Source organism: Myxocyprinus asiaticus, chromosome 4 (genome assembly GCF_019703515.2).
Source record: "Myxocyprinus asiaticus isolate MX2 ecotype Aquarium Trade chromosome 4, UBuf_Myxa_2, whole genome shotgun sequence".
NCBI classification, from domain to species: Eukaryota; Metazoa; Chordata; class Actinopteri; order Cypriniformes; family Catostomidae; genus Myxocyprinus; species Myxocyprinus asiaticus.
In genome coordinates, this window is record NC_059347.1 from 59246098 (window position 1) to 59272286 (window position 26189).

The 26189-nt window shown below is 38.2% G+C and overlaps 1 protein-coding gene across 1 annotated transcript in view; it reads right to left on the reverse strand.

Annotated features, from left to right (window-relative positions):
- Nucleotides 1-24258, reverse strand: part of LOC127440026 (target of rapamycin complex 2 subunit MAPKAP1-like) — a 46564-nt gene extending 22306 nt beyond the window's left edge. Inside the window, exons 1-6 of the mRNA XM_051696398.1 lie at nt 24088-24258; nt 18776-19229; nt 14666-14755; nt 14401-14549; nt 11996-12168; nt 609-785 (exon numbers count right to left, since the gene is read on the reverse strand). Of these exons, the coding sequence (XP_051552358.1) occupies nt 609-785; nt 11996-12168; nt 14401-14549; nt 14666-14755; nt 18776-19049 (863 nt within the window). The 5' untranslated portion in view covers nt 19050-19229; nt 24088-24258. The remainder of the gene's footprint in view (nt 1-608; nt 786-11995; nt 12169-14400; nt 14550-14665; nt 14756-18775; nt 19230-24087) is intronic.
- Between the last annotated feature and the right edge of the window lie 1931 nt (nt 24259-26189).

Here is a 26189-nt window from a genome sequence, read left to right on the forward strand (position 1 = left end):
AATTAGCGACTTCAAAATAATAGGGGCTTCCTAATGCTTTGTCAGCTATATTTGCCAAACAGCTGATTAGAGATCGTCCCAAATGCACAGAAGAGCAGCCAACTAATTGAGAGCTCACAAAATAAAGATGAGAGCTTCATTCAAATCCTGTGAGACAACAGACTATTTTAATGACTGAGAGATTAAGACTTTCTTTAAAAGACTAGACATTCAAACCATTATATAACCTTATTGATTTAAGGCCTAAAACATTTAGATAACTGTCATGAGAACCTTATGAGAGGTTACGCACTCTGGCAAACTTCTTAACAACAAAGCTGAAGAATTCAGTACATTTTTTAGATTTGTGGTGTACTGGTTCGTCTGACCATTATTAATGCACATATATAGGTGTTTCCACTATTTACATTTGAATAGAAACCTTCTTATGGTTTGAGTAATTATACTTTTGAACATTTAATTTGAATATGTGAGCTGAAGAAGTGTTCATAATAAGACCAGGAAAGTTTTTTACATTTATAGGGTCAATTTTGATTTCAATGTTGACTTTAAATTCTTCGGAGTACTTGATTGGACATGATAAAGTCGGACTAAAGTGGCATTCTTACATTCGAACAAAGAGTGACTGTTTGGGCCCCGGTCCAGGAGAGGAATATTTCTCCACCAGAGCCAACGTGCTGAAGCCAAACTTGTGGATGGGCTCGTTTGAGTCGAGAGGAGGGAAGTCTGTATCCACCTCTCCGTCATCCTCAGCGATGTGCAGACAGTAGGTTTTGACATTTTCTCTGTGGAGGAAACAAAGGGGAAAATTATAAAATTATAAAAGCCCAGCATTACTAAAAATTAAAGGGGCCATACTGCACTATGTTTGTTTTATTTTACCAAATCCACTTAAAATCTTAAAGTGTCTTCTGCTAAAAACAGTCATAATTTAACTTTTCATGACCAACATTTTTTTTACTTCTCTCTGACCATTAGTATTAAACAGGCTGTTTTGGTACTCTACCTTTAAGACTTTTAAATGTAAATGACCAACATTTTCAGTAGTGTTTGTCTAAATGCCACACACACTAAATAAGTAACAACACCCCTCCAATTAGCTAAACACTAAATAAGCATTGATAAATAATTGCGAACAGTCATATGTTTGCGTGTTTAGGGTTGTATTGTACTATGTAGGCATACTTTGGCATCACATCAAATTCTTATTTCAAGAGAAAAGGAAAAATCCTGTTTTCCACTTCTTTATTTGATGTAAACCTATGTCATCTGTAGGCTTCTCTCTAAAAACACTGGTGTGCTTTAGTCTCCCAGACTCGAGACTAAAACAGAGACATCAAACAAAACCACCAAGACACACTTTAAGTCAATGTGGTCTACTCATTCTGGAATAAAACATTAACAACCTGGAGTTGAACACGCTCAAAATGGTGGAGATGATCGTGGACTTTAGGAGGAACACCCCAACATTGACCCCCCTCACCATTCTAAACAGCACTGGAGTCATTCAGGTTCCTGGGCACTACCATCTCACAGGACCTTAAGTGGGAGCCCCACATTGTGAAAAAGGCCCAGCAGAGGTTGTACTTCCTTCGGCAGTTGAGGAAGTTCAACCTGCTACAGGCGCTGCTGATCCAGTTCTACTCAGCGGTCATTTGAGTCTGTCCTCTGCACTTCAGTAACTGTCTGGTTTGGTTCAGCTACGAAATCAGACATCAGAAGACTACAAAGGACAGTTCGGACTGCTGAGAGGATTGTTGGTTGACCCCTGCCCTCCCTTCAAGAACTGTACACTTCCAGAGTGAGGAAAAGGGCTGGAAAAAAATCACTCTGGACCTCACTCACCCTGCCCATTACCTCTTTGAACTGTTGCCTTCTGGCCGACGATTCAGAGCTCTGAGCACCAGATCTGTCAGGCACAGGAACAGTTTTTTCCCTCAGGCTATCCATCTCATGAAAAACCAATTACCCATTGAAAAACCAATTATCCACTGAGCAATAATTATGTGCAATACACAGCTTAGTCTATTTATATTTATCCAACATACCATACCTCTTCTGCATTACATTCCCTTGCACTATCTGTATATAACAGATTTGTATTTGTATATTGTACATACATATATACATATACAGTTGAAGTCAAAAGTTTAAATACACTTAGGTTGAAGTCATTAAAACTCATTTCATATTAGCAAACTATAGTTTTGGCAAGTCATTTAGGACATCTACTTTGCATGACACAATTAATTTTCCCAACAATTGTTTACAGACAGACTGTTTCACTTTAACTTTCACTTGTGACTATATCACAATTCCAGTGGGTCAGAAGTTTACATACACTAAGTTAACTGTGCCTTTAAAAAGCTTTGAAAATTCCAGAAAATTATGTCAAGCCTTTAGACAATTAGCCATTTAGCTTCTGAAAGGAGGTGTACTGAAGTGGAGGTGTACCTGTGGATGTATTTTAAGGCCTTCCTTCAAACTCAGTGCCTCTTTGCTTGACATCATGGGAAAATCAATAGAAATAAGCCAAGACCTCTGAGAAAAACAATTGTGGACCTCCACAAGTCTGGTTCATCCTTGGGAGCAATTTCCAAACACCTGAAGGTACCACGTTCATCTGTACGAACAATAGTATGCAAGTATAAACACCGTGGGACCACGCAGTCATCATACCACTCAAGAAGGAGACGCATTCTGTCTCCTAGAGATGAACGTAGTGTGGTGCGAAAAGTGCAAATCAATCCCAGAACAACTGCAAAGAACCTTGTGACAATGCTGGAGGAAACAAGTAGACAAGTATCAATATCCACAGTAAAACGAGTCCTATATCAACTTAACCTGAAAGGCTGCTCAGCAAGGAAGAAGCCACTGCTCTTAAACCAACATAAAAAAACTACAGTTGGCAAATGCACATGGGGACAAAGATCTTACTTTTTGGAGAAATGTCATCTGGTCTCATGAAACAAAAATCAATCTGTTTGGCCATAATGACCATCGTTATGTTTGGAGGAAAAAGGGTGAGGCTTGCAAGCCGAAGAACACCATCCCAACCGTGAAGCATGGGGATGGCAACATCATGTTGTGGAGGTGCTTTGCTGCATGAGGGACTGGTGCACTTCACAAAATAGATGGAATCATGAGGAAGGAAAATGATGTGGATATACTGAAGTAACATCTCAAGACATCAGCCAGGAAGTTAAAGCTCGTCGCAAATGGGTCTTCCAAATGGACAATGACCCAAAGCATACATCCAAAGTTGTGGCAAAATGGCTTAAGGACAACAAAGTCAAGGTATTGGAGTGGCCATCACAAAGCCCTGACCTCAAGCCGATGGAAAATTTGTGGGCAGAACTGAAAAAGCGTGTGCGAACAAGGAGGCCTACAAACCTGGCTCAGCTACACCAGTTCTGTCTGGAGGAATGGGCCAAAATTCCAGCAACTTATTGTGAGAAGCTTGTGGAAGGCTACCCAAAACATTTCACAAGTTAAACAATTTAAAGGCAATGCTACCAAATACTAACAAAGTGCATGTAAACTTCTGACACACTGGGAATGTGATGAAAGAAATAAAAGCTGAAATAAATAATTCTCTCTACTATTATTCTGACATTTCACATTCTTAAAATAAAGCAGTGATCCTAAGTGACCTAAGACAGGGAATGTTTTCTATGATTAAATGTCAGGAATTGTGAAAAACTGAGTTTAAATGTATTTGGCTAAGGTGAATGTAAACTTATGACTGTGTGTGTGTATATATATATATATATAGTCTTATTGTGTATTTCTATATATACACCTATTTTCTATTCACTTTTTTTTTTATTCAATTTTTTATTATTATTTTCTCTGTCTTGTTGCTGTATTGTTTGTGCACTGGAAGCTTCTGTAACCAAGACAAATTCCTTGTATGTGTAAGCATACTTGGCAATAAAGAACATTCTGATTCTGACTTCATTAGCCTGTGTGTGTAATTTATAATAATAAAAGTTTCAAACTTTGGTCTAGTAGTTTTTACTCAGAACACAATAAAAGGCTCCTGACAAATGATTGTATTTATGCCTTAAAACACTTAAAAATCCTTATAGAATATTTCTTGACTTTATACTCTTAAAGTTTTCCACACAAACTTTCCAAAACACACATCAAAATCAACACAAATATGGTTCGCTGACCACAAAATTAAGGTTCTGCCATGGCCATCCCAGTCCCCTGACATGAACCCCATAGAAAACCTGAGAGGTGAACTGAAGAGGAGAGTCCATAAGTGTGGACCATGGAATTTGAAGGATCTGTAGAGATTCTGTATGGAGGAATGTTCTCAGATCCCTTGCCAGGTGTTCTCCAACCTCATTAGGCATTATAGGAGAAGACTCAGAGCTGTTATCTTGGCAAAGTGAGGTTGCACAAAGTATTGAATAAAAGAGTGCCAATAATTGTGACACATATATCTGACAAATGTATTTGTTTTTTGATAAAACTTGTGTTGTGTTTGCAACTGTTTGATATTCATTAGAGGATAGATTTTTTGAATATTTTGAATGAAAGATCAAAAGGATAAACAATAAAGACATTTTTTTCACAGCCTTCTTTGCTCATATTTACCAAGGGTGCGTGCCAATATTAGTGGATGGCACTGTATTATTTAATAAGCTAGCAGTTCCAGGTTAAAAGATTATAAATTAAAAGTAAAAAATATATGTTTAAAAATGTTGGTTATCGGTATTGGCCACCATGAGCTGTGAATTATCGGTTATTGGTATCAGCCCAGATTCCATATCAGTGCATCCCTACACCAAAGTTTAATATTTGGGGTCAAATATGAGCAATGGTAATAACAGTGGTAATAGTACTAGTGATGCTTACTTTTGTAAAAACCACTAATTAAAAGCAACCTATTTTATGACAGATTAACCACAGCAATGTTATAATAAGCCTTGGTCTTTATGATATAGTGTTTACACCTTAAGGGCAGTGCCAGCGCTGGTGTTGTACTGGGAGGATGGTGTTTAATTTGCTCTGACAAAATGTCAAAATCCAGACCTGAGCTGTACTAACTGTCATAGTGTTAATTCAGAGTCTCGAGAAGTCTCCTTATGGTGAGACACCATGGTGCAGAGAGAGACCATGGCAAATTAGGCCAGATTGCTTTCACACCAGCTGCAAACCATACCAGAATAGAAAATAGAAACCATAGGATTCGACTAAAAACACTACACTACACTACAGAATGGTGATGGAGATGAGATATTAGTGGTTGGCCCAGACAGCGATCTGGAACATCCTGAAAGAATCGCTGTGTTTTAAGTCAAGAGAGGAATAACTTAACCTTGATCCTTACTCAAAGGCAGAGTTCTCAGGGCCTCCAGCAATGGCCTGTATCTCTTCCTCTACAAAGCCTGACCCTTCTCCAGGGGGAAACAAGCTCATTGCTATGCTAATCAGGTCGAATCTCAACCACCAAGATGGTCTGTGTGGCTCCAAGCTGCTCACAAGAGAATCTGCTTTTGCTCTCCTTGGCTTTGTTCAGACGGACAACAAAAATATCAAATACTCAGATGCATTTAGGTTTTTGGGGGGGGTCTGAACAGCAAAACAAAAAACCTTAAAATCTCATCTTTACTAACCTTAACATCCATATGTATGAAATCCAATTAAAATCAGATTTTTTTGGAATTTATTCAGTTTCAGTCTGAGCGCTCAGGTCGAATTTCATGATGTTTTATTCGTAACGTGAAATAAAGTAATATTCTCTGCACTGAAAAAAAAAATTACTAATAACATTTACTTCATTTTTACACAGTTTTTCTAAGTAAATTTCAATGGAATAAGACTAAGTCAAATCTATTCACTGAAAAAAATGTTTTGTTGGTTTTACGTAATTCAATTGTGGACATCGGTTCCACACAATGAAAATGAGTTTCCTTGATATAAAATGTAAATGTAGGCTTTACTTAAATATTTTGTGTTGAATAAACCCAAAGGAATAGAGTTAACCTCACTTAAATTTGATTTGTCCAAATAACTCCAATGAACCTTGCAGCTTGCTACGAGCTAGCAACAATACATATTAGCATATTATACATATCTTTTTTTTTTTTTTTACCTAAAGATGGTGCTGCTGAGGGATTGCACTGATCCTCAATCAGCCTTTATGCTGATGATCCCTCAGCCTTTGCATCATGACAAAAGCAAAACACATTGTTATTTTTAGCATGGTAAATCACTCATCCTCAATCTAACCATTAGCTCCACTCTTCTCCACAATGGTAACCTCTAAAAAAATGTTCAGTCACGGAAGTCCAGTGCCTGCTAGGATCATCAGGTTCAAAAGGTTAAGTAACATTTTCTTATTTAATTTACCTAAGAAATTTACTCCAATTAACAAATAATTTAGTTTTTCTACTTTGGATTGAACAGCCTGATCTCATTAATATACATAGCTATTTATACGTAAATATTCGTAACATTTAAATGTACATGTTTGTATGTTTGGATAGACACTAAAACATACAACATTTGAAAGCATCTAAACCTTAAATATTTGTACGTACTTACAGCTTTAGAAACGTTAAATATTGACGAATCCATTACAAATATATTTGAATAAACAAATTGATTATAAATATATTTGTACATTTTTACTGTTTTATAGATTTTAGATCCCTACCCCAACCTCTAAACAAACACATTTCAACAATATAAAAACATGTAACAAGTTAATTAATGTACAGTAGCAATAATTTTTGTCAAACGATTAAAATATTTAATCGCAATTAATCGCATAATTTTTTGTAGTTAATCGCGATTAATTGCAATATCTTTATAAACATGAGTGGACAAAATATGCTTCATCCAGATGTATTTTTCAGCCATCTGCACAAAACCTACCCCACCAACAGAGCTGAACAACAGAAAATGAACACAACACAACTCAATTCAATCAAATTATGTACAAAATATGGTAGTTGTAAGTGTATTATGTGAGGATTTATTTGCTTCTTTTTATGAAGTTTTGACAGACATAATCTTTCCAGGAGCACAGTAGAATTAAATAGCTCTGGTCATGTGACTATTTGCACCACTCATGCTAAAAATTCTGCACTGTCATTTACAATTGACAACTCAAAAATACATCAAAAACTCCTTTTAGACCCCGGTCACCATTGTAACCGGTGGGATTAAATGGGTTAACCCATTTTGACAGTATAGTTTACCTGCAGGGTTGCAGCAATGTCTCCAACTTCTGCATTGGCTAGTGCACTATCAAACAGAGACACTGTAACAGAAGCTTGGAGACAGCAGCAGGGTTTCCATTAGCCGGTAATCAGTAACGCCACTCCCTATACGCATATTACGCAGTCTGCGTAGGGTACCAACTCCCTAGGGGGGCATCAGAAACTCCACCGGCTGCCTTTACTGGCACGTTATATGTTATTCAAGGACCCTGTAGCAGTCACGGAACACAGACGATCGCCTCGCACTCACACTTCAAGCTCACTCTCGCACTGCGCTTCGCAGTGCAAGGCAGTGTTCAAATGGCAGCTGTCTTGCCACTGCAATTATGTTACAAAGATCCGAGCTCTATCTGTGCTTTGCGGGCATGTTTTACTGCTGTGCTACATTGATAAAATGCTCGGTGCAGGTCTTGGCACAATGTCTCCCACCATCTGTTTTCCCGACGGTCAATGCATGTGACATTAGCGGCGTTTGCGTGAACCGACTCGCTTCTTATGAACTACAGTTTATTCAAAGGGTCATATTACGCGTTAACGGCATTAAAAAAATGAGTGCCGTTATTAACGCATTACCTTCGACAGCACTAATTAATTTATATTTATTTTACAGCTGCTAATTCCACACCTACTCCTAAACCTAACCATAACCATTTATTAAGCATATAAAACACATAACAGGCAGATTAATTTAATCACAAATATGTATTCATAAAAATGCAAAATTGAGTGCAAAAGTAGTCCAAAGGGCAATGCATCCGATGTGCTCCCTGACAGCATACAATAGCATTGTGTGAAGTGGAGAGTAGAATTTAAATTATAAATCGCTGTAAATCTTCTCCTGATGCACTCCATAACGGCGCTGTCATATCTCATTCAAACATATACATTGCAGAATACGGCATGTCGCAAACAGTCACGAGACACTTGAGAGCCAATGAGCATTCGACATCACTGCCGTAAAATGGCTGGTCGTAATGCTTGAGGCGGCAATTTTTTAATTTTGAAAATGTAACCAACGCGGGTTGACGGTTACAGCGGGTGCAACGGCGCTACGATGGACGGAGACGGAGATCGTTGTATAAAAGGCTTGAATTTGGGTCTATTCTTCACAGTAGCTGATTAATTCTATGAATTATTCTATATCAATCAATTCAAAGAGTACACGTAAACATTTGTACGTTTCTATAGGTCTTAATACATAAAATGATGATGTTTAGATGCTGTCAATATACAACAGTTAGTTCCGGTCCTCGAATCTGATTGGACGAGAGACGTTCCATGAGCACTGATGGTCTCACACCATCAGCACTCGGACGCTTCACTGTGTGTATCACTCCGCTTGTGTTCATGCGGTTCTAAAGTGTAAGAGCAGTGCAGATGTTTTATGAGCTACTGTGTGTCTCTTTACATGTATTTTTTGTTACATTACATATGTTAGCCAGCAGGTGGTGGCAAAAGATCATTTTTGTGTGTAATATGAGCCAGTCAGGTGATGTGAAGTGAATCCACGTCAGCCAGTGTTTATGTACAACAGCTCTACATGATCGCTTGTATTATTACTACACTACTAAAGCTAGGAAATAGCTTTAAATGGCTTTAAACGAACAACTTCAGCATTAAGGCTCATCACAGCTGAGAGACACAACAGACTGATTAATTACACAAACTCAAGGCGCTTACCTCTTACCAGACTTTCCACATTGGAGAGGATGTGCTGTTTAAAAGGAGGAGATTGCAGTTTCTATAATGAAAGACTTTTGTGCACCAGCTACCGCAAAACGGAGAAATACCCCCGCTTGGACGGCTACTTTTCCACTGAGAAAGCTGATCTTCAGAAAGCTGACAGCATCTCTACTTGGGAGTGGCAACAGGTGATCGCAAGCTCCAGCTCTCTCTCTCTCTCTCTCTCTCTCTACACACACACACACACACATCCATCCTTGTTTATCCAATAACTTGTGAGAAATAGCGCAAGCCCTGATACTATTTCTGAAGTGACATTTTTGAATTACTAACGAAGGCTTGAACGCATCATTTGGTTTGAACCAGCAACGTCAGATTCTGATCCGTTGTGTAAGAAAGTAGTTCCATGCACAAATGCGTTTTTTATGACCGTACTCATTTTTTCCTAATTTTTGTAAAATTTACTTGTTCATTGAACTGTTGTATATAAGCAATATCACACTCACAATCGTGCTATATGGCCCTAAATCAGCACTGCTGTGATTACCTATGGCAGAATCACACCAGTGCTAATGTAGGGCCATATCGCACTCTTGCTCGTGTGATATTGCTTAAATATTCTACTTTTCAGTCTCTATGCAAACGTAAGAGAATGTACGTTTGCTAGAACCAAACATTACATAAGAATACATATGATTTCTCATGAGATCACGTTGGATTGATACATGATGACACATTGTAAATACAACAAACAACCATAAATAATATTGACATAAGCGAGAGCATAAATATTTACGTTTAAATGGAGTACAAATGTAGAATTTAATTCACATTTTCAAGTTCACGCTTTAACTTATTCAGTGTAGAAAATACTTAATCTTTTCTGCTATATTTACTTCACCACAAAATCATTTTTTCTGTGCATAACTGTGCCTAAATCCACTCATTTCACTCACACTTTCCTCATAAAGGACTATGTAACATTCGCTATGAATAGTGAACGAGTGATTGGTTTTAGGAAACAGTCAGTATGTTTACACGCACAGTTATAATCGAGCTACAGCAGGTTTTTGCGTAGATGATAGTCTTTATTTGTCTAAGTATGCATGACAATGCTTTATCGAATATTGAAGGAAGGACAACAAATACGCCAGTGTAAATACCTGTATTTAAGAGCATGCACACAGCACGAGCCTGAACTGTTGTCCGATTAACTTGTTTACATGCTGGATAAAGCAAAGCTACAATAGCATTATCTAGGTATGTTAGTCCGACATTGCAAAAATAGGACTATTTTCATCTGATTAAAGGGTTTTGAATTCTAAAAAGATTTTATTGAGAATTTTTCCTACGTTGACTATGCTTTCTGAACAAATGGATCAGGTTTTGTCACTTACAAAATGTGATCAGTCTGTGCTAAGGATCAGATTTGAAAAACAAATCAGATTTATGTGCAAAGTAAACAAAGCCCTTGTTTCTACTCCTCTCCATTTTAATGCTTGTCCTCTTCTCAATCTGACCCTATAAATCTTTACATTGTACACATACCACAGAAAAAATTCTTGTGCTGTTCAGTCAGCAAACCCTGGAGACGTACTGAATGAGGAGATGAGAAAAGAACCCAGGGGAATTCCTGCATGAGCTGGGAAAGGTCAGGACTGACATTACAGCAGAGGTAGATGAGAAAAGAATATAAATGACTCTGGGGACGTGTATGTGTGTTAAGGACTAGGAGGGTCACTAGTACATTACTAGTAAAGTAATAGCCTACTCAAGAAGGTTGATCCCAAACATGTTTTATTTATGATAAACTGGAATGGGTCCATTTCATCAGTCCAGTTATGTTGCATTAAAGGCATGTTCTGGGTTCAATACAAGATTAAATCAACCGCATTTCTGGCATTGTTGATTACCACAAAAAACAATTCAAACTCGTCCCTTGTTTATCTTTTTTCTTTAAAAAAAACAAAAAACAAAAAAAGACACAATGAAAGTGAATGGAGCCAGTACATAAACATTAAAATACAAACTATTTCAAAAGTATAGCCACAAGATGTAAACATGCTATTTTCTAAATGCATGTTATTGATCTTATTGTGAACGATTCATCCATGCACATGTTTTATTTATTTTTTACCTCGTAACCTTTAATGAAAATTTCATAACTCGATCTTCCGGTGAAACGACAGACTTCTCTCTGGTGACATATGCAGGACTTCTCCAATCATCTAGTCCGCTTAAACCCCGCCCCTCTCTTATAAATACCACAACCTCGCGTAGAGTTGAACGAAGTGTCAATCACATGTTGGTGAAGATGGCAAGGTGTATTTTCCTTCAAAAATTTGTTCCTTAACCCAAACTTCCTTGGTTATGTGTCAGCTGGCTTGAATTTACATTTCAAATGAGGAGGAATAACGGCGAATTCATGGTTGTGTTCGAGACATTTCACGCCTAAATTGCTGAGATGATCACTAATGAATACAACGCTTCGGATGCCTCTGGAGTTTATTTATATTTAGTGTATTGTGATTCAAAACGTTAAATTATGGTTATCTTTTACTCACTCGTCTTTCAACATGGTGCACAGTGGTAGGGGTGTGCGTGTCCACTGCAAACTCGCATTCAGATCTGCCTCCGTTCCGCTATGCAATGCCCATATTTTCACAATGCAATCAACAACCAATGGATAAACTCAAATCCCCGCCCTAAATTTTTTTTCTTGTCCGATAAGTGGTTTCACTCGGAAATACGTCAAAATACAGAAGTCGGTCGCAACTTCTGTTTCATGCAACTTTAACATACTTGCTCATGTAGTCCATATTTAAAACACAATAAAAATGTGTTTTTATTTAATTATTAAATGTATTAGTCATTCACACTTAAACTGATAAATCAATAATTAATGAACTTGTTTGGATAAATTATTAGCAAGAATAAAATCGATCACTGATTGATCATTAACAGCTCTAGATAACTGAATTGTCCATTGTCCTATTTCAGTTTACCAGCTCTTACATGGACTGTAAAATTGTTTATGAAGAGCATGTGGAAAATGTTAAATCTGTACTAACGTGAGCTTGGGTTCACGGCCCTCACAGGTGTACTGCCAGCAGATGAGCCCGATGAGATCATGGACCCGAGCATTAGCCATCGTGACCACCGTCATGGGGTGCAATTTCTCTTGGGTTGACTGCATTGAGAGGTAGACGTCGATTTTTTTGGTTGCTGTTGTACCAACATGGCCCTGAAAAGAGAGAAAACATGTTAATGTATAAAGAACAGTCTAACACCCTGTCTACACCGGGTGCGTCCATTGACTGTCTACACCGGACTGTCTACACCGGATGCATCGACATGAATGTTCTAAACCATTTAATTTGTGTAGTAGTGCCAGCGCATGCACCGCAAATTGGAATGCGACACCCGTTTATTGTCGCGCGATGGACGGGCTGCAACAGACACTCCCAGTGTAGACAGAATCATTGATTTTACTGGGGTTCTGTTGCTTTTGACACAACGCACCACACGCGTCCAGTGTAGACAGGGTGTTAGGGGCCGTTCAGACCGAGTGAGTTCTTGCTCTACAAAAGGTAGATGCAGCAAAACAAAAAAACAGAACGCAGGTGTCTCGAGACACATTTATAAAAGTGCTTAAAAACATAAAGACCCTGCGTAACATTTAAAGTATAATGTAGAAAATAAATTGAAGAGTGCAGATGGATGCAAAAACACATTTGGTCTGACTTCTTATGTCTGTCAAATAACACTACTACCTTGAAAATAGTGGGCAAAAAATTCATAAAAACAAACAAATTTAGCAATCCTTTCTCATGAGCAAAAGACTTATAATAGTGTCTCTGATTTTAAACTTCAGTAACAAAATTGGTATTTTGCAGTCAAATTAATCTCCATGAATCTTTCCAAATGGTCCATTTCAATGAATCAATTCAAAACTCTGATTCAACAAATTGTGTAAGGCTTCACTCAATAATGTGCGGCATTTAGCGTAGACCTACAGTACATTACTATGTATTGTTATAGTGGTCCAGTGCTTAAAACAAAAATAATCAAACAGTATTCTTCACTGTGTTCATTTAGTGGAAAACTGTGTGGAAAACATCCTCTGATAATTTTTTAAGACTTTTGTGGTGGTTTAGTTATTGTATTACACATTTTAAATCTATCTGGCAGCAGTACCTGTGAGGATGAAATAATGGTTCATTACAATGAAAAATAAATCACCATTTTAAGCCATTTCAGAGTATAAAAAAAAAAAAAATTTCCTTTTAACTAATAACCTTTTAACTAGCTGATCATAAAAGTAGCCAAATAAATACAATCAAATTACAATTAAAACAAATAAAAAAAAAATATATCTATATATATATATATATATATATATATATATATATATATATATATATATATATATATATATATATATGCTGATCATAAAAGTAGCCCAAAAATAAAAAAATTAATAAACACAAATTTAAAAATAAACAAATAAATACATGAATTGAGTAAATAAATAATATATTAATACGTAAATTAAAAATAAAATACATTTATTACAAATGTTTTAAATGTCTTTAACGACATGAATGCACTAAATACATTTCTCGTATTATTTCAAAGTTCAGCAGAAGCAGCAGCAGACAAAAAATGCTAAAGAGCCATAGGACAACAGAACAAGTGTAAAGAATGGCGCAAGTGTTGCACGATGACAAACTGCACCTAAAATCTCCAAGACTAGCAAAAAATGAAAACGGCAGCCTTTCTCTCTTCGGTGAAGGTGTTAGTGCCTGCAGCTGAACCTAATGCAAGGAGACAGGACATAAACCTGCGTGACACTACGCTGTTTATTCTGCATTTCAGAGAGACCACGCTTAGAGTGATGAAAACCTTCAACCAATGCAAAAGAAGCATTTAAAATTGTGTTTAATTCAATTAACTCTGCATCCACTTAAACCTTTATTACATCATTTTTCCATCAACACCTCTTATTGGTGTGGTTTGATAATTGGGTTTACGGTGACAGCAGTGATTTCTTAAGAATGTGTTCATTGCTTTTTAATCATGCAGAACAGAAAGAGTTGGGCCCTGAATCATTTGTGACCTGTTAATAATGATGCATGAAGTGTTTTAACTAACAAGTGACTTTCATCATCGTTAAGCTAACAAATGAAGGCATTTTCTTGAAAAAAAAAAAAAAAAAAAAAAAAAAAGCTACAGAAAACTCTGTAAATATCACAATGTTCAAATTACATTACATTTGAGGTAGGCAATATGACCAAAATACACAGATGAATCATGAACAATAAGTGTAACACAACAGTAAAGGGACAATTTTGATTTCATGTTGTCTTTGTACAACACCTTAAACACTATTAACATAATAAGGGCGCATTTCATAGAAATTAGACACTTGTAAGTTCACAAGAAAACTACTTTATGTAGACACAGACGTGCTCACCTTGCCATCAAATTTGGAGTACTCATTGAAGGGGTTGTTAAGCTGTTGAGGACACTTTTCTAATCGTAGCGAGAGTGTCGATTTACTGCCTGTGCTCCGGGACCGGTCCTTAAAATCCTTCTTTTCAAAAAGCGAGCCCAAATCCTCTGCTATAAAAATCAAGTGAGGAACAAATTATTCAGAGGACAAGAAGTAAGGAACAGAAATGAATGTGAGCTTCACTTTTACCTGCTAGAAAGCAAAGCCACAGTTCTATCTACTGTACCTGATTGAGACGAGCTTCTCTCTTTCCATTGGATGTTTTTACACTTGATCTGGTTCTGTCGCTCTTTCCGCAGTCGCTCCAGTCTTTGAGCTTTAAATGAACAAAAGCACACTTTCATCTCATTAAAAGTATAAACGTGTGACCCGATTACGGTTCAAAGTAGGCAACATCACTTCAATTAATCACAACTGAGTTTGAAATTGTTCAATTCCTCGTTACTGGAAGCTGTTACATCCGTGATTGTCAAATATAAGGGCTCAATGTTAGTAAGGACTGGTGTCAAAAATAGGGGTTTATGACACCTTTTGTAAAATGATAACTCTTTGATAAAAAATGCAAAAGAAAAATCTGTTAATGCTGAATGCAAATAGAATTGAATAAAAATCACAATCAAAGGGCAGAAACTACAGGCAGTGGACCAGTTCACCTACCTTGGAAGCACTCTCTCTCTCTCTCTCTCTCTCTCTCTCTCTCTCTCTCTCTCTCTCTCTCTCGAGTAGTGACCATTGATACTGAAGTTAACAGCAGAATAGCAAAGGCAAGCTCAGCTTTCGCTAGACTGTGCTCCACTGGAACGTCAAGGAATTAGTCCAACAACAAAACTGAAGGTCTATAGAGCGGTGGTACTTACTATCCTCTTATATGCCTGTGAAACGTGGACTGTGTATCGAAGGCATGCAAGACAGCTCAACCATGTCCACATGACTTGTCTTCACAGAGTATTAGTCATCGATGGCAAGACAAAGTACCAGACATTGAAGTTCTCTCCCAAGCAAGTCTACCATCAGTACACTGCTGATGAGAGCACAGACCAGATGGTCAGGGCATGTTATCCGTATGCCGGACGAGCACATACCCAAGCAGCTCCTCTTTGGGGAACTCTCTACTGGCCACCGCTCACATGGGGGGCAGAAGAAATGCTATAAAGACACACTAAAGGCCTCCCTGAAGGCGCTTGACATAGACACGACCACCTGGGAAACGCTGTACTCAGTCTCCATGTGATTAATGATGTTGAGGCCTTCATCAACGTCGATGGACGAACAAGATCGTTGATGATTGACTATATACATTGTGATCAGTTGAATGCCACTTTGGTGAATAAAAGTACCAATTTCTTTCCATCTTTTATAAGTTTTGCTATTCACACATCAGCATCAAAATGCTGTAAAGCACGAAAGTAATTTGATGGAAATGTAGGCTTCTAGTTTGAAAACATGGCGGGGTATAAATTATTTGTATCTGAATGTACATGGTCCGTAATGTTGTTGATGTTTTCATTTTTACGCTGCATCTTTACATTTCTGCAGTTGCTCGTGACCAAACAACATGTATTAGATGACTCAAAATGGAACAGATGAACAGCAAGAAACAAAATGCTATCGCTAGTATCTGAAGACAGATCTTGAGCTAAAAAGCACAGTAATGTTTACGTGTTAAATAGTGCAGAGTAATTGCATCATCTCCGTCCGAACTTTGAGATTGACCCAAAAGAGACTTCTTACATCATGCCCAAACTGTTAATCTTATGGATTTTTCACGCATCATCAAAACTGAACTTTTCCAATAATGCTACAACAACTCATCTGGAAAAATGCCAGAGATTATCCCAAAGGGTCCTGTTCACCAGGGACTAAAAACTAAATGTTTTTCATTTCAGTTCGTTCTGAGCAAAAACTGTATTTTTTCGTTCTGTTTTGGAGGTTCCACAGCCTCCTTTCCAAATGGTAACCGGTTACAACCAAATATAAGAACGGTTAATATTGTTCTTATTAAAATGGCAGTACTCTGTGCTAAGGGGTGGGTGAAATATCAATTGCACTGTTGCCAGATCTCGCAAGAGAAACAAGCAAAATGGTCTAGAAAAACAAGCCCAAAATAAGCCACTTACCTCACCAAAATAAGTGAAAATAAGCTATTCCATTTTTTCCTGTGTGGTGGATTTATCAGCATAGAAATCATAACAAGCATTCAGTTCATTAACAGTTAAGTATCATTTTAATTACAGATCTGCTTCTTGGTCAAAACCCGGCAGCATCAAATCTGTATTAATGTAATCTAACAATAATTCAGTGAAGACTTGGAAACGACTGAGAAATGTACTTTTCACCTTGTATGTTGTGCATTTATATGTAGTAATTATACATAGTTATTCAAAAGGTCTTCATTCACAGAATGCGACATCCACAACGGGCAATTAGGCAAAGAAATGTGTGACGCAGCAGTTTCCTTCAGGATCAAAGCACACGTTAAATGTTTTGGGCAACATAAATGGTGTAATTTCAGAAATGAACTGCGATAAACCCTTTGGCCTTTGGTTTCTGATATTCAAAATTTAGATTTTCTCCCCTTTTCTCCCCAATTTGGCATGGTCAATTCCCGATGCGCTCTTAAGTCCTCGTGGTGGCGTAGTGACTCGCCTCAATCCGGGTGGCAGAGCACGAATCTCAGCTGCCTCCGCATCTGAGACCGTCAATCCGCACATCTTATCACGTGACTTGTTGAGCGCGTTACCACGGAGACACTAGCGCGTGTGGAGGCTTCACGCTATTCTCCACGGCATCCATGCACAACTCACCACGTGCCCCACCAAGAGCGAGAACCACATTATAGCAACCATGAGGAGGTTACCCCATGTAACTCAACCCTCCCAAGAAACCGGGCCAACTGGTTGCTTAGGAAGCCTGACTGGAGTCACTCAGCATGCCTGGATTCGAACTTGCGATTCCAGGTGTGGTAGTCAGCGTCTTTAAGCGCTGAGCTACCCAGGCCCCCCCCAAAACCCTTCTTTTGAGATTAATTCAATTTTATACTGATATTAAAATATTTACAGCACTGTTTCCTGTCCTGAACACTTGCTTCCCAGCCGGTTCAGGCCTCACGATACTGTCTTGTCATCCTGGGGACAAGTTATTCAGATGATCTTAATGGAGGAATAGTTTAAAGTTCTAGAACACTCTACCCAATACAATTTTCAGTCCGTATCCTGGGATTCATCCATATTTTTACACTGAATCATCTGCCTTGCAGCAAAAGGAGGTGCAAAAATTGACAGAAATTGAATGACTCAATGCCATTTACCCTCATATACAGATAATTAGACCAAAGAGACAGACTGTTTTCCATGCAAACAGTTGTGTTTTTGAGAACTTATCTCATTTAATTCTAATATTATTTTTGAAAAGTTTCACGTACAGACGACAACGTTGTCAAAACGATCCCCGTTCTCACGGATCCGCAAAAACGACTAAAAACGCTGTATTATGCATGCCAGGCCAGTAGTTGGCGATGTCACTTTGTAAAGAAACAATACGCACATGTGCACATAAGCATTCTTCCACAGAGCGATGAATACAAACAATGAAGATGGCGAAAGCATCGAGCAATTTTGTCTGGACGGACGATGAGGTTGCTTTATTACTACAAGTGACCCTGCACCATAAAGCGGCAAAATGTCAGGAAAATATTTTGAAGTACTAGAGCTCATGCCTATAGACTGAACACGTAATACGCGTGCGCATGATGTCGCCGTTTTCACAAATTCACAAAGTTTTTGTATGTTTACAAAAGTTTGCGTTTTCAGGCCCAAAAACGCCGTTGTTGTGTAAACGAACAGCCAAAATGATTTTTAGTTGAAAACGTTGTCGTGTAAACGGCCCCTAAGACTACACAATTGTCGGCCAGTGCGATTGGCTGATCTCAAATTGGCTGATTAGTCAGCCTGGCTAACATGTCAATCATTCACTTATCTTAATGTTATACTGCACCCAAAAACGAATCATGAATAGGGCTGTAACGATTATGAAATTTGGCTGATGGTTAATTGTGAAACAAATAATTGTGATTATGACGAGTAAATGTCTCTTTTAGGGCTTTCACGATTAATGGTCATATAAACTGTCGTATTTTCTAAGTTGCTTGTGTTCTTCATACACTTTAAAAAGTCATTTTTACATATTTAACTTCAAATTTATAAAGCTAATAATAAAACAGGGATTTATAATTTCCTTTTAAGGCTTTAAAAACTTGTAAATGACATGAAAAATAATGTTTTGCCTATCAAAATATTTCTAAATACTTAAAAATGACGGGAGTCAGACATCTACTTGCCTGTGTTGGAGCGCCGCCGAATGCCAAAGTCCCAGCTGGAGGTGATGTCGACGGACTGAGAAAGATCGTAGGTCTGCCCGTCTCCTCCACTGCTGCCGTCGCCAAACGAGCCTCCAGACGACCCGCCGCCAACAGATGCCACAGATGAGTTGCACTTCTCCAGATCCACATCGTGGTCGATGAGGACCATCTCGCACATCCCTGTGTCATCGCTGGTCACGTGGGACTGCCGGATGTGGGCCAGGATGATGCCGGGGTTGTCAAGGAACGCCATCCTGAGCGGCACCCTCTTCCTCCACGCCTCTCGCCCCCTCTGACTCTCTCCGGGACTCTTTCTGGATGTGCCGATCCTCAGTCAGAGTTACAGACTGAAGATTCCTCAGCAATGCAACGTCTTCTCTTTCTTCTTTTAGGGGTTATTTTCTCCTCTCCATGGTGGCACATGGATGCCTGTCTGCAGGGTTACATACAGCAGAAGACGTAAACACTTTGACCATTTCATTAAGAAGAACAGAATCAAAATAAAGATTGGCTTAACTCACAAAACAGACAACACTAAGGCTTGCAAGCAAGTTTAGCTCCAGGCAAGATCAACATCTAGCTAATAAAATACTTTAGAGCAGAGCATAAATTGAAAAATGTAAACTCACTGAAGAAATTTCTAACTGCTAAATGTGTAAATGGAAACTGAACTGTAAATTAAATGATTATTTCATTAAAAATGAAAATTCTCTCATCATTTACTCACCCTCATGCCATCCCAGATGTGGGTGACTTTCTTTCTTCTGCTGAACACAAATGAAGATTTTTAGAAGAATACTTCAGCTCTATAGGTCCATACAATGCAAGTGAATGGTGACTAAAATCTTGAAGCTCCAAAAAGCACAAAAAGGCAGCATAAAAGTAATCCACACGACTCCAGTGGTTTAATCCACATCGGAAGCGATCCAATCGATTTTGGGTTTATAAATCTTGACATCAGAAGTCTCCTTGGTGATCATGATTTCAAGTTCGATTACATTTCCTAGTGCCATCTGGTGCTCTGCACATGGGTCAAGCACTAGGAAGTGTAATCGAGCTTGAAATCATGATCGTGACATTTGTGTCTGTTCTCACTCGAAATCAGTTAGATCGCTTCAGAAGACATGGATTAAACCACTGGAGTCATATGGATTACTTTTATGCTTTATGTGCTTTTTAGAGCTTCAAAGCGTTGGTCACAATCCACTTGCATTGAGAGACAGAGAAAATTTCTTCTAAAAATCTTCATTTGTGTTCTGCTGAAGAAAGAAAGTCATACATATCTGGGATGGCATGAGGGTGAGTAAATGATGAGAGAATACTTTTATTTATTTACTTCCAACATAACACAGTTTATTGATAACAAATAAGACATACACAAAACAGCTAAATATAAATGAACTCATATAGCAGATTTTAGTTCAATTCTACCCATAGGGGGCGCTATAACTAAAAAAAAATGTCAGAACTTCAGCACCTAATAACTTAAATTGATAATGGCTGATGGTCATGAAACATATTATACACAAAAAGGGTCTCTACTTGAACCAGTATATAAATTTTTGTGAGAATCGTCCACACGGTTGCGCTATAATAAGCTAATTTGTGTTTTTGCTTATAACTCTGGAACCGTATAGACTAGAATAATTTTTCTTAGCTTCTTCAAATCCTTCAGGGCCCCCAAATCATATGGTCACATTAGTGTTGTCACAATACCAATGTCAGACAAACACTTTTGGACATTGGTTCTGCAATTACACACCGAAAACCGGACTTCAAATTCCTCAATGCCAACCCGCTGTTTACAAACACACCAGCAGTGCCCTTTGTTTGGGCTGCCCGGCCATGGAAATGCAGGAGGAAAAGGGGAAACGGAGCCGGCGTTCTCATCAGAGTAAGACGTCACGCAAATCGACCCCTGCTACCCAGTATTCTACTGGCAAATGTTCAGTCTCTGGACAACAAGCTCTACGAGCTGAGAGCGCAGATCTCTTTCCAACGAGAGACGAGGGACTGCTGCATTATCTGCCTTACAGAAACTTGGATGTCTGCGGAGATTCCAGATTCAGCCATCGAACCCGCGGGGTTCTCCATGCACTGAGCGTATAGAGCGAAAGACCTCTCAAGTAAAAGCAGAGGTGGTGGTGTATGTTTTATGATCAACAAATCCTGGTGTGATCAGAAGAACGTACATTCTATCAAATCTTTCTATTCTCCTGATCTGGAATTTCTCATGCTTCTGTGTCGACCATTCTGGCTACCGAGGGAATTCACAGCGGTCATTATCACTGCTGTGTACATCCCGCCACAGACCGGGCACTCAAGGAACTGTATGGGAGTATAAGTGAGCAGGAAACCACGCACCCTGAGGCCGTGTTCATTGTGATTGGGGACTGTAACAAAGCCAACTTCAAGTCAATAGCACCGAAATACCACCAACACATCAGTTTCAACACACGAGGGGACCGGGTTTTGGACCATTGCTACTCTCCCTTCCGGGACGGCTACATATCCCTCCCCCGCCCACCATTTTGCAAACCACTCTTCCATTCTGCTTCTGCCTGCCTACAGGCAGAAACTGAAACAGGAAGCACCCACCCTCAGAATGATCCAGTGCTGGTCGGACCAATCAGAATCTACGCTACAAGACTGTTTTGATAACGCAGACTGGGAGATGTTCCGGTCCGCCTCTTATGACGACAACGAGGTTTACGCTGATCGCATAACATGTTTCATCAGAAAGTGTGTAGAGGACGTTGTTCCGACCAAAACAATACAGATCTACCCCAACCAGAAACCATGGATTAATAGAGATATTCGCGCGGCACTTAATGCGTGGACCTCCGCTTTTAATTCCGGGAATGCGGAAGAGAATAAACAAGCCAGTTATGCCTTCTGCAAAACTATCAGGGCAGCAAAACGCCAGTACGGGGACAAGACTGAAGGACAGTTCAACACCACCGACTCTAGAAGCATGTGGCAGGGAATTTATAACATCACGGACTACAAACGGAATAAAATCTCTGCCATGAACGCCGCTACCTCTCTCCCGGATGAGCTAAATACTTTTTATGCTTTCAAGGGAAATAACACCGCCCTCGTGGAGAGAGCTCTCGCGGCCAAAGCTACAGAGGTTAGTTCACTCTCCGTCTCTGTAGCGGATGTAACCCGATCCATCCGACGGGTGAATATCCGTAAAGCCGCGGGTCCAGACGGCATTCCGGGCCGCGTCATCAGAGCGTTATGTGAGAATGCTGTTTGTAGACTACAGCTTAGCATTCAAGACCACAGTGCCCTCCAAGCTTGATGAGAAACTCCGGGCTCTGGGCTTAAACAGCTCGCTATGCAGCTGGATCCTGGACTTCCTGTCAAGCAGACGCCAGGTGTTTATGAATGGGCAGCAACATCTCATCACTGACCCTCAACACTGGAGCCCTGCAGGGCTGTGTTCTCAGCCCACTCTTGTATTGCTTGTACACACATGACTGTGTGGCAACACACAGCTCCAATGCCATCATTAAGTTGCTGATGATACGACGGTGGTAGGTGTGATCACTGACAATGATGAAACAGAGAGGAGGTGCACACGCTGACACGCTGGTGTCAGGAGCACAACATCTCCCTCAACGTCAGCAAGACCAAGGAGCTTGTGGTGGATTTCAGGAGAAAAGACAGAGAACACAGCCCCATCACCATCAATGAAGCACCAGTGGAGAGAGTCAGCAGCTTCAAGTTCCTCTGTGTCCACATCACTGAGGAACTCACATGGTCCGTCCACACTGAGGCCGTTGTGAAGAAGGCTCATCAGCGCCTCTTCTTCCTGAGACGGCTGAGGAAGTTTGGAATGAACCACCACATCCTCACACGGTTCTAAACCTGCACTGTAGAGAGCATCCTGACTGGTTGCATCACTGCCTGGTATGGCAATAGCACCATCCTCAACCGCAAAGCCCTGCAAAGAGTGGTGCGAACTGCCAGACACATCACCAGAGGTGAGCTTCCCTCCCTCCAGGACATATATATCAGGCGGTGTGTGAAGAAAGCTCGGAGGATCATCAGAGACTCCAGCCACCCGAGCCATGGACTGCTCTCACTGCTACCATCAGGCAGGCGGTATCGCAGCATCAGGACCCGCACCAGCCGACTTCATGAAAGCTTCTTCCCCCAAGCAATCAGACTTTTGAACTCTTGATCTCTCACAATCAAAATACATCAGCACTGAACTTTATTAATCTTATTATGTCACACTGGACTGTCATAAATTATATTCTCTCTTAACAACACACTGGCAACTGGCTATCAACCGTCAGCCTGAATGTCAATACAGTACAATACAACCTACTGTACATTTTATATATACTTTACTATTTTTATTGTATGTGTATTCTATATTATGTGTATTCTATATTGTGTGTATTGTATACTGTACATTGTATATTATTATTGTGTTGTGTAATTATGTGTATATTAGATATGTAAATTGCGTTGTGTAAATCTGATGTTTATTGTAAATTGGTATATGTCTCATCACTGTCACGACTGCTATGTTGCTCGGAACTGCACCCAAGACTTTCACCCACTGTTGCACTTGTGTATATGACTGTGTGACAATAAAAGTGATTTGATTTGATTTTAAATACTGTATGGACTATAGAACAATTCTACATAAAACAATAGTGAATTTAAAATCGAAATTTAACTTCTAATGTTAAAGTTTATGTTTTCTAATTTAAAGCAGCCCCCTTAAATTCTTTGGCGAGTTCATGAATAATTTATTTGATTTTATATGATTTATTTGAAAGAATTAAAAGAACAGTTTCATGTCTATACATGTATTTTTCATCTAGTCGAGGTTGAAAAGGGTTTTAGAAAGTAATTAGTCATAAGTAATGCAATTACTTTTCAGACAGAGTAATTAGTACAGTAATCTAATTACACTGTTGATGCAATTAGTAGTTAGTAATTAATTACTTTTTAGAGTAACTTACCCAACACTGCTTGCAACACACGACAAAAAAAAAACTGAAAAAAAGATGTTAGTTGTGTTGCTAAGATGCTAAGAAGCCAACCAGTTATCAAGCTAAAGAATTCGTATAAATAAACGCTCTAATTGTATTAGTTACGAAGGGAACTTATCGCAAATGTTCTCTCAATACTACTTGAAACGAGTAATAATAAATGTGGATTATATGTTAAATAAAAGACACATTATAAGAGCTCAGTGAACGCGCCCTGCTAATGCTCGTGCTAATCTGCTCGACCACCTAGAGAACATCAACATCATTATTTACCTTCACGCACGCGTGTTTCAGCGATTGAAAACATCACAGACAATCCATACCATCCGAGCAAGGTCTGCGCTGTGCTGTCTCATTTCATACTTGTTAAGATATTGTCATAAAAACACAATAAATGTATCTGTTTACATTGCTGTTCCGGTGTTGGTGGTCATGGGAGCTACTTCCGGCGGTTTACTCCTCATGCCGGAAGTAAACGGTTCAGGGAAACGCCCTCTAGAGTGAGATCGACAAGAAATTCGGCCAATCACGAGTGAGAGATTTTATACTCAATAGTATATTAGATTTATATTTTATATGTAATATAATATATATTTATATTGTATTATATATATATATATATATATATATATATATATATATATATATATATATATATATATATATATATATAATATTATTTATATATTTATGACATACATTAAATACTTTTTATATATTTATATTTAATATTTAATAGTAAAAAATGTCATACTGTTTTTGAATGTTTATTTAGGCTATTTATTTATTTCGTTATTTATTCTTACATTCACATCACAACATTATGTTTTGGCAGCATTAATAAGAGAAGTTTAAAAATGTATGCAAATCCATTACTACCAAATCACACTCTCAATTTGTTTCAAATTATTTTATTTTAAAATTCTGAAAAGCTAATAAAAGGTAGTTTATTGTGACAGCTTAGCTCATATGGAGTGACAACATGCCCCACTATTAGTATTGCCTCAAAATGTCAACATGTGCTCAGTGAACCAATGTCTTTTTGTAGTCAAAGCTTTAATGTGGCTATACAGAAATGTACCTCATCTGAGAAACATTCACTAGGACTGAACTACTCACGTGTGCAGCCAAACCTTCTCTTACAAACAGGTATTCAGCAAAGAATGATGTCCAAAGTAAATATAAATTACAGTAATCATTAAAGTCCATTTCTGCTGTTCTTTTGTGTTTCACATTATATTGCACCATTAAGTTTATATTTTTGAGTTTGATGATTGGTTCTCAAAATGAATGTGCATTCTAATCGCTGCAGGTGCTTGATAACTAAACATCTACCAGCTGTAAATCATGCCATAGTGCATTAATCACCACATTATCAAGTGTTTGGTGGGATACTCTTATCTGTGGTCACACTTTACAGCAGCATCTATCTAAAGTCAATTTTTGTGTTTGGGTGTGCTTTGTTAATGGCCAACTCAACAAATTTAACATAAATCATTATAGCCAAATGATTTCTGACAGTAGAAAATACAGCCCATAACATCACTGTTTTAAACACTTCCTTATTGTTGTAATAACAGACCAACAGACCAAACCCCTGCATGGTATCAATACATGCTCAAACACAGCATGTTCTCATATTATGTTTTAAAAGCTTATATGCTTATATGGTATGTTTCTCCCCTCTTCAAGTCATGAATGCCTTTAAAAAAATGACTGAATCACTAAAAAGTGAATTAGTAGTTTACTTGAGAATTTTTGTCATAACTGTAATAATTAAATTTAATGGCTTCATAGGATCAATAGAAATAATCAGACAAGAATGTTATTCCACCCACCCAGAAAGAAGATTGTAACACAACATGAGAGGGTCTTTAGTCTGAAGTTGCAACGCATTTTCAATTGAAAAGAACAAACGAGGATTTTGATATGACTTTAACAAAACCATTTTATTTAGATCTTAGCACACTTTCTTAGGTTATCAGACAAAACATTTTTTTTTTTTTTTTTTAAGTGTTCAGTTATTTAAATGTATTTATTTATACTTCCCATTCATTTCTTGGCAGTGTGTACTGATAATAATCTTATTTATTTATTTATTCATTCATTCATTCATGCTGTAATCTTTCATTTAAATGTATTAAATCATTGGAGACAAACAATGACTTAATGTTTAAACAGTACTAATAACAGAACTTAATAATAAGATAATACTATTACTATAATTCATTATTGTTAATATGATTATTTATTTGTATTGTTTTATAATAATAATAATAATAACACAATTATTAATATGGTATCAGAAATAATTAATTTATAAAATAAATACATATTTATTTATGCTGCAATCTTTAATTTAAATGTATTAAATC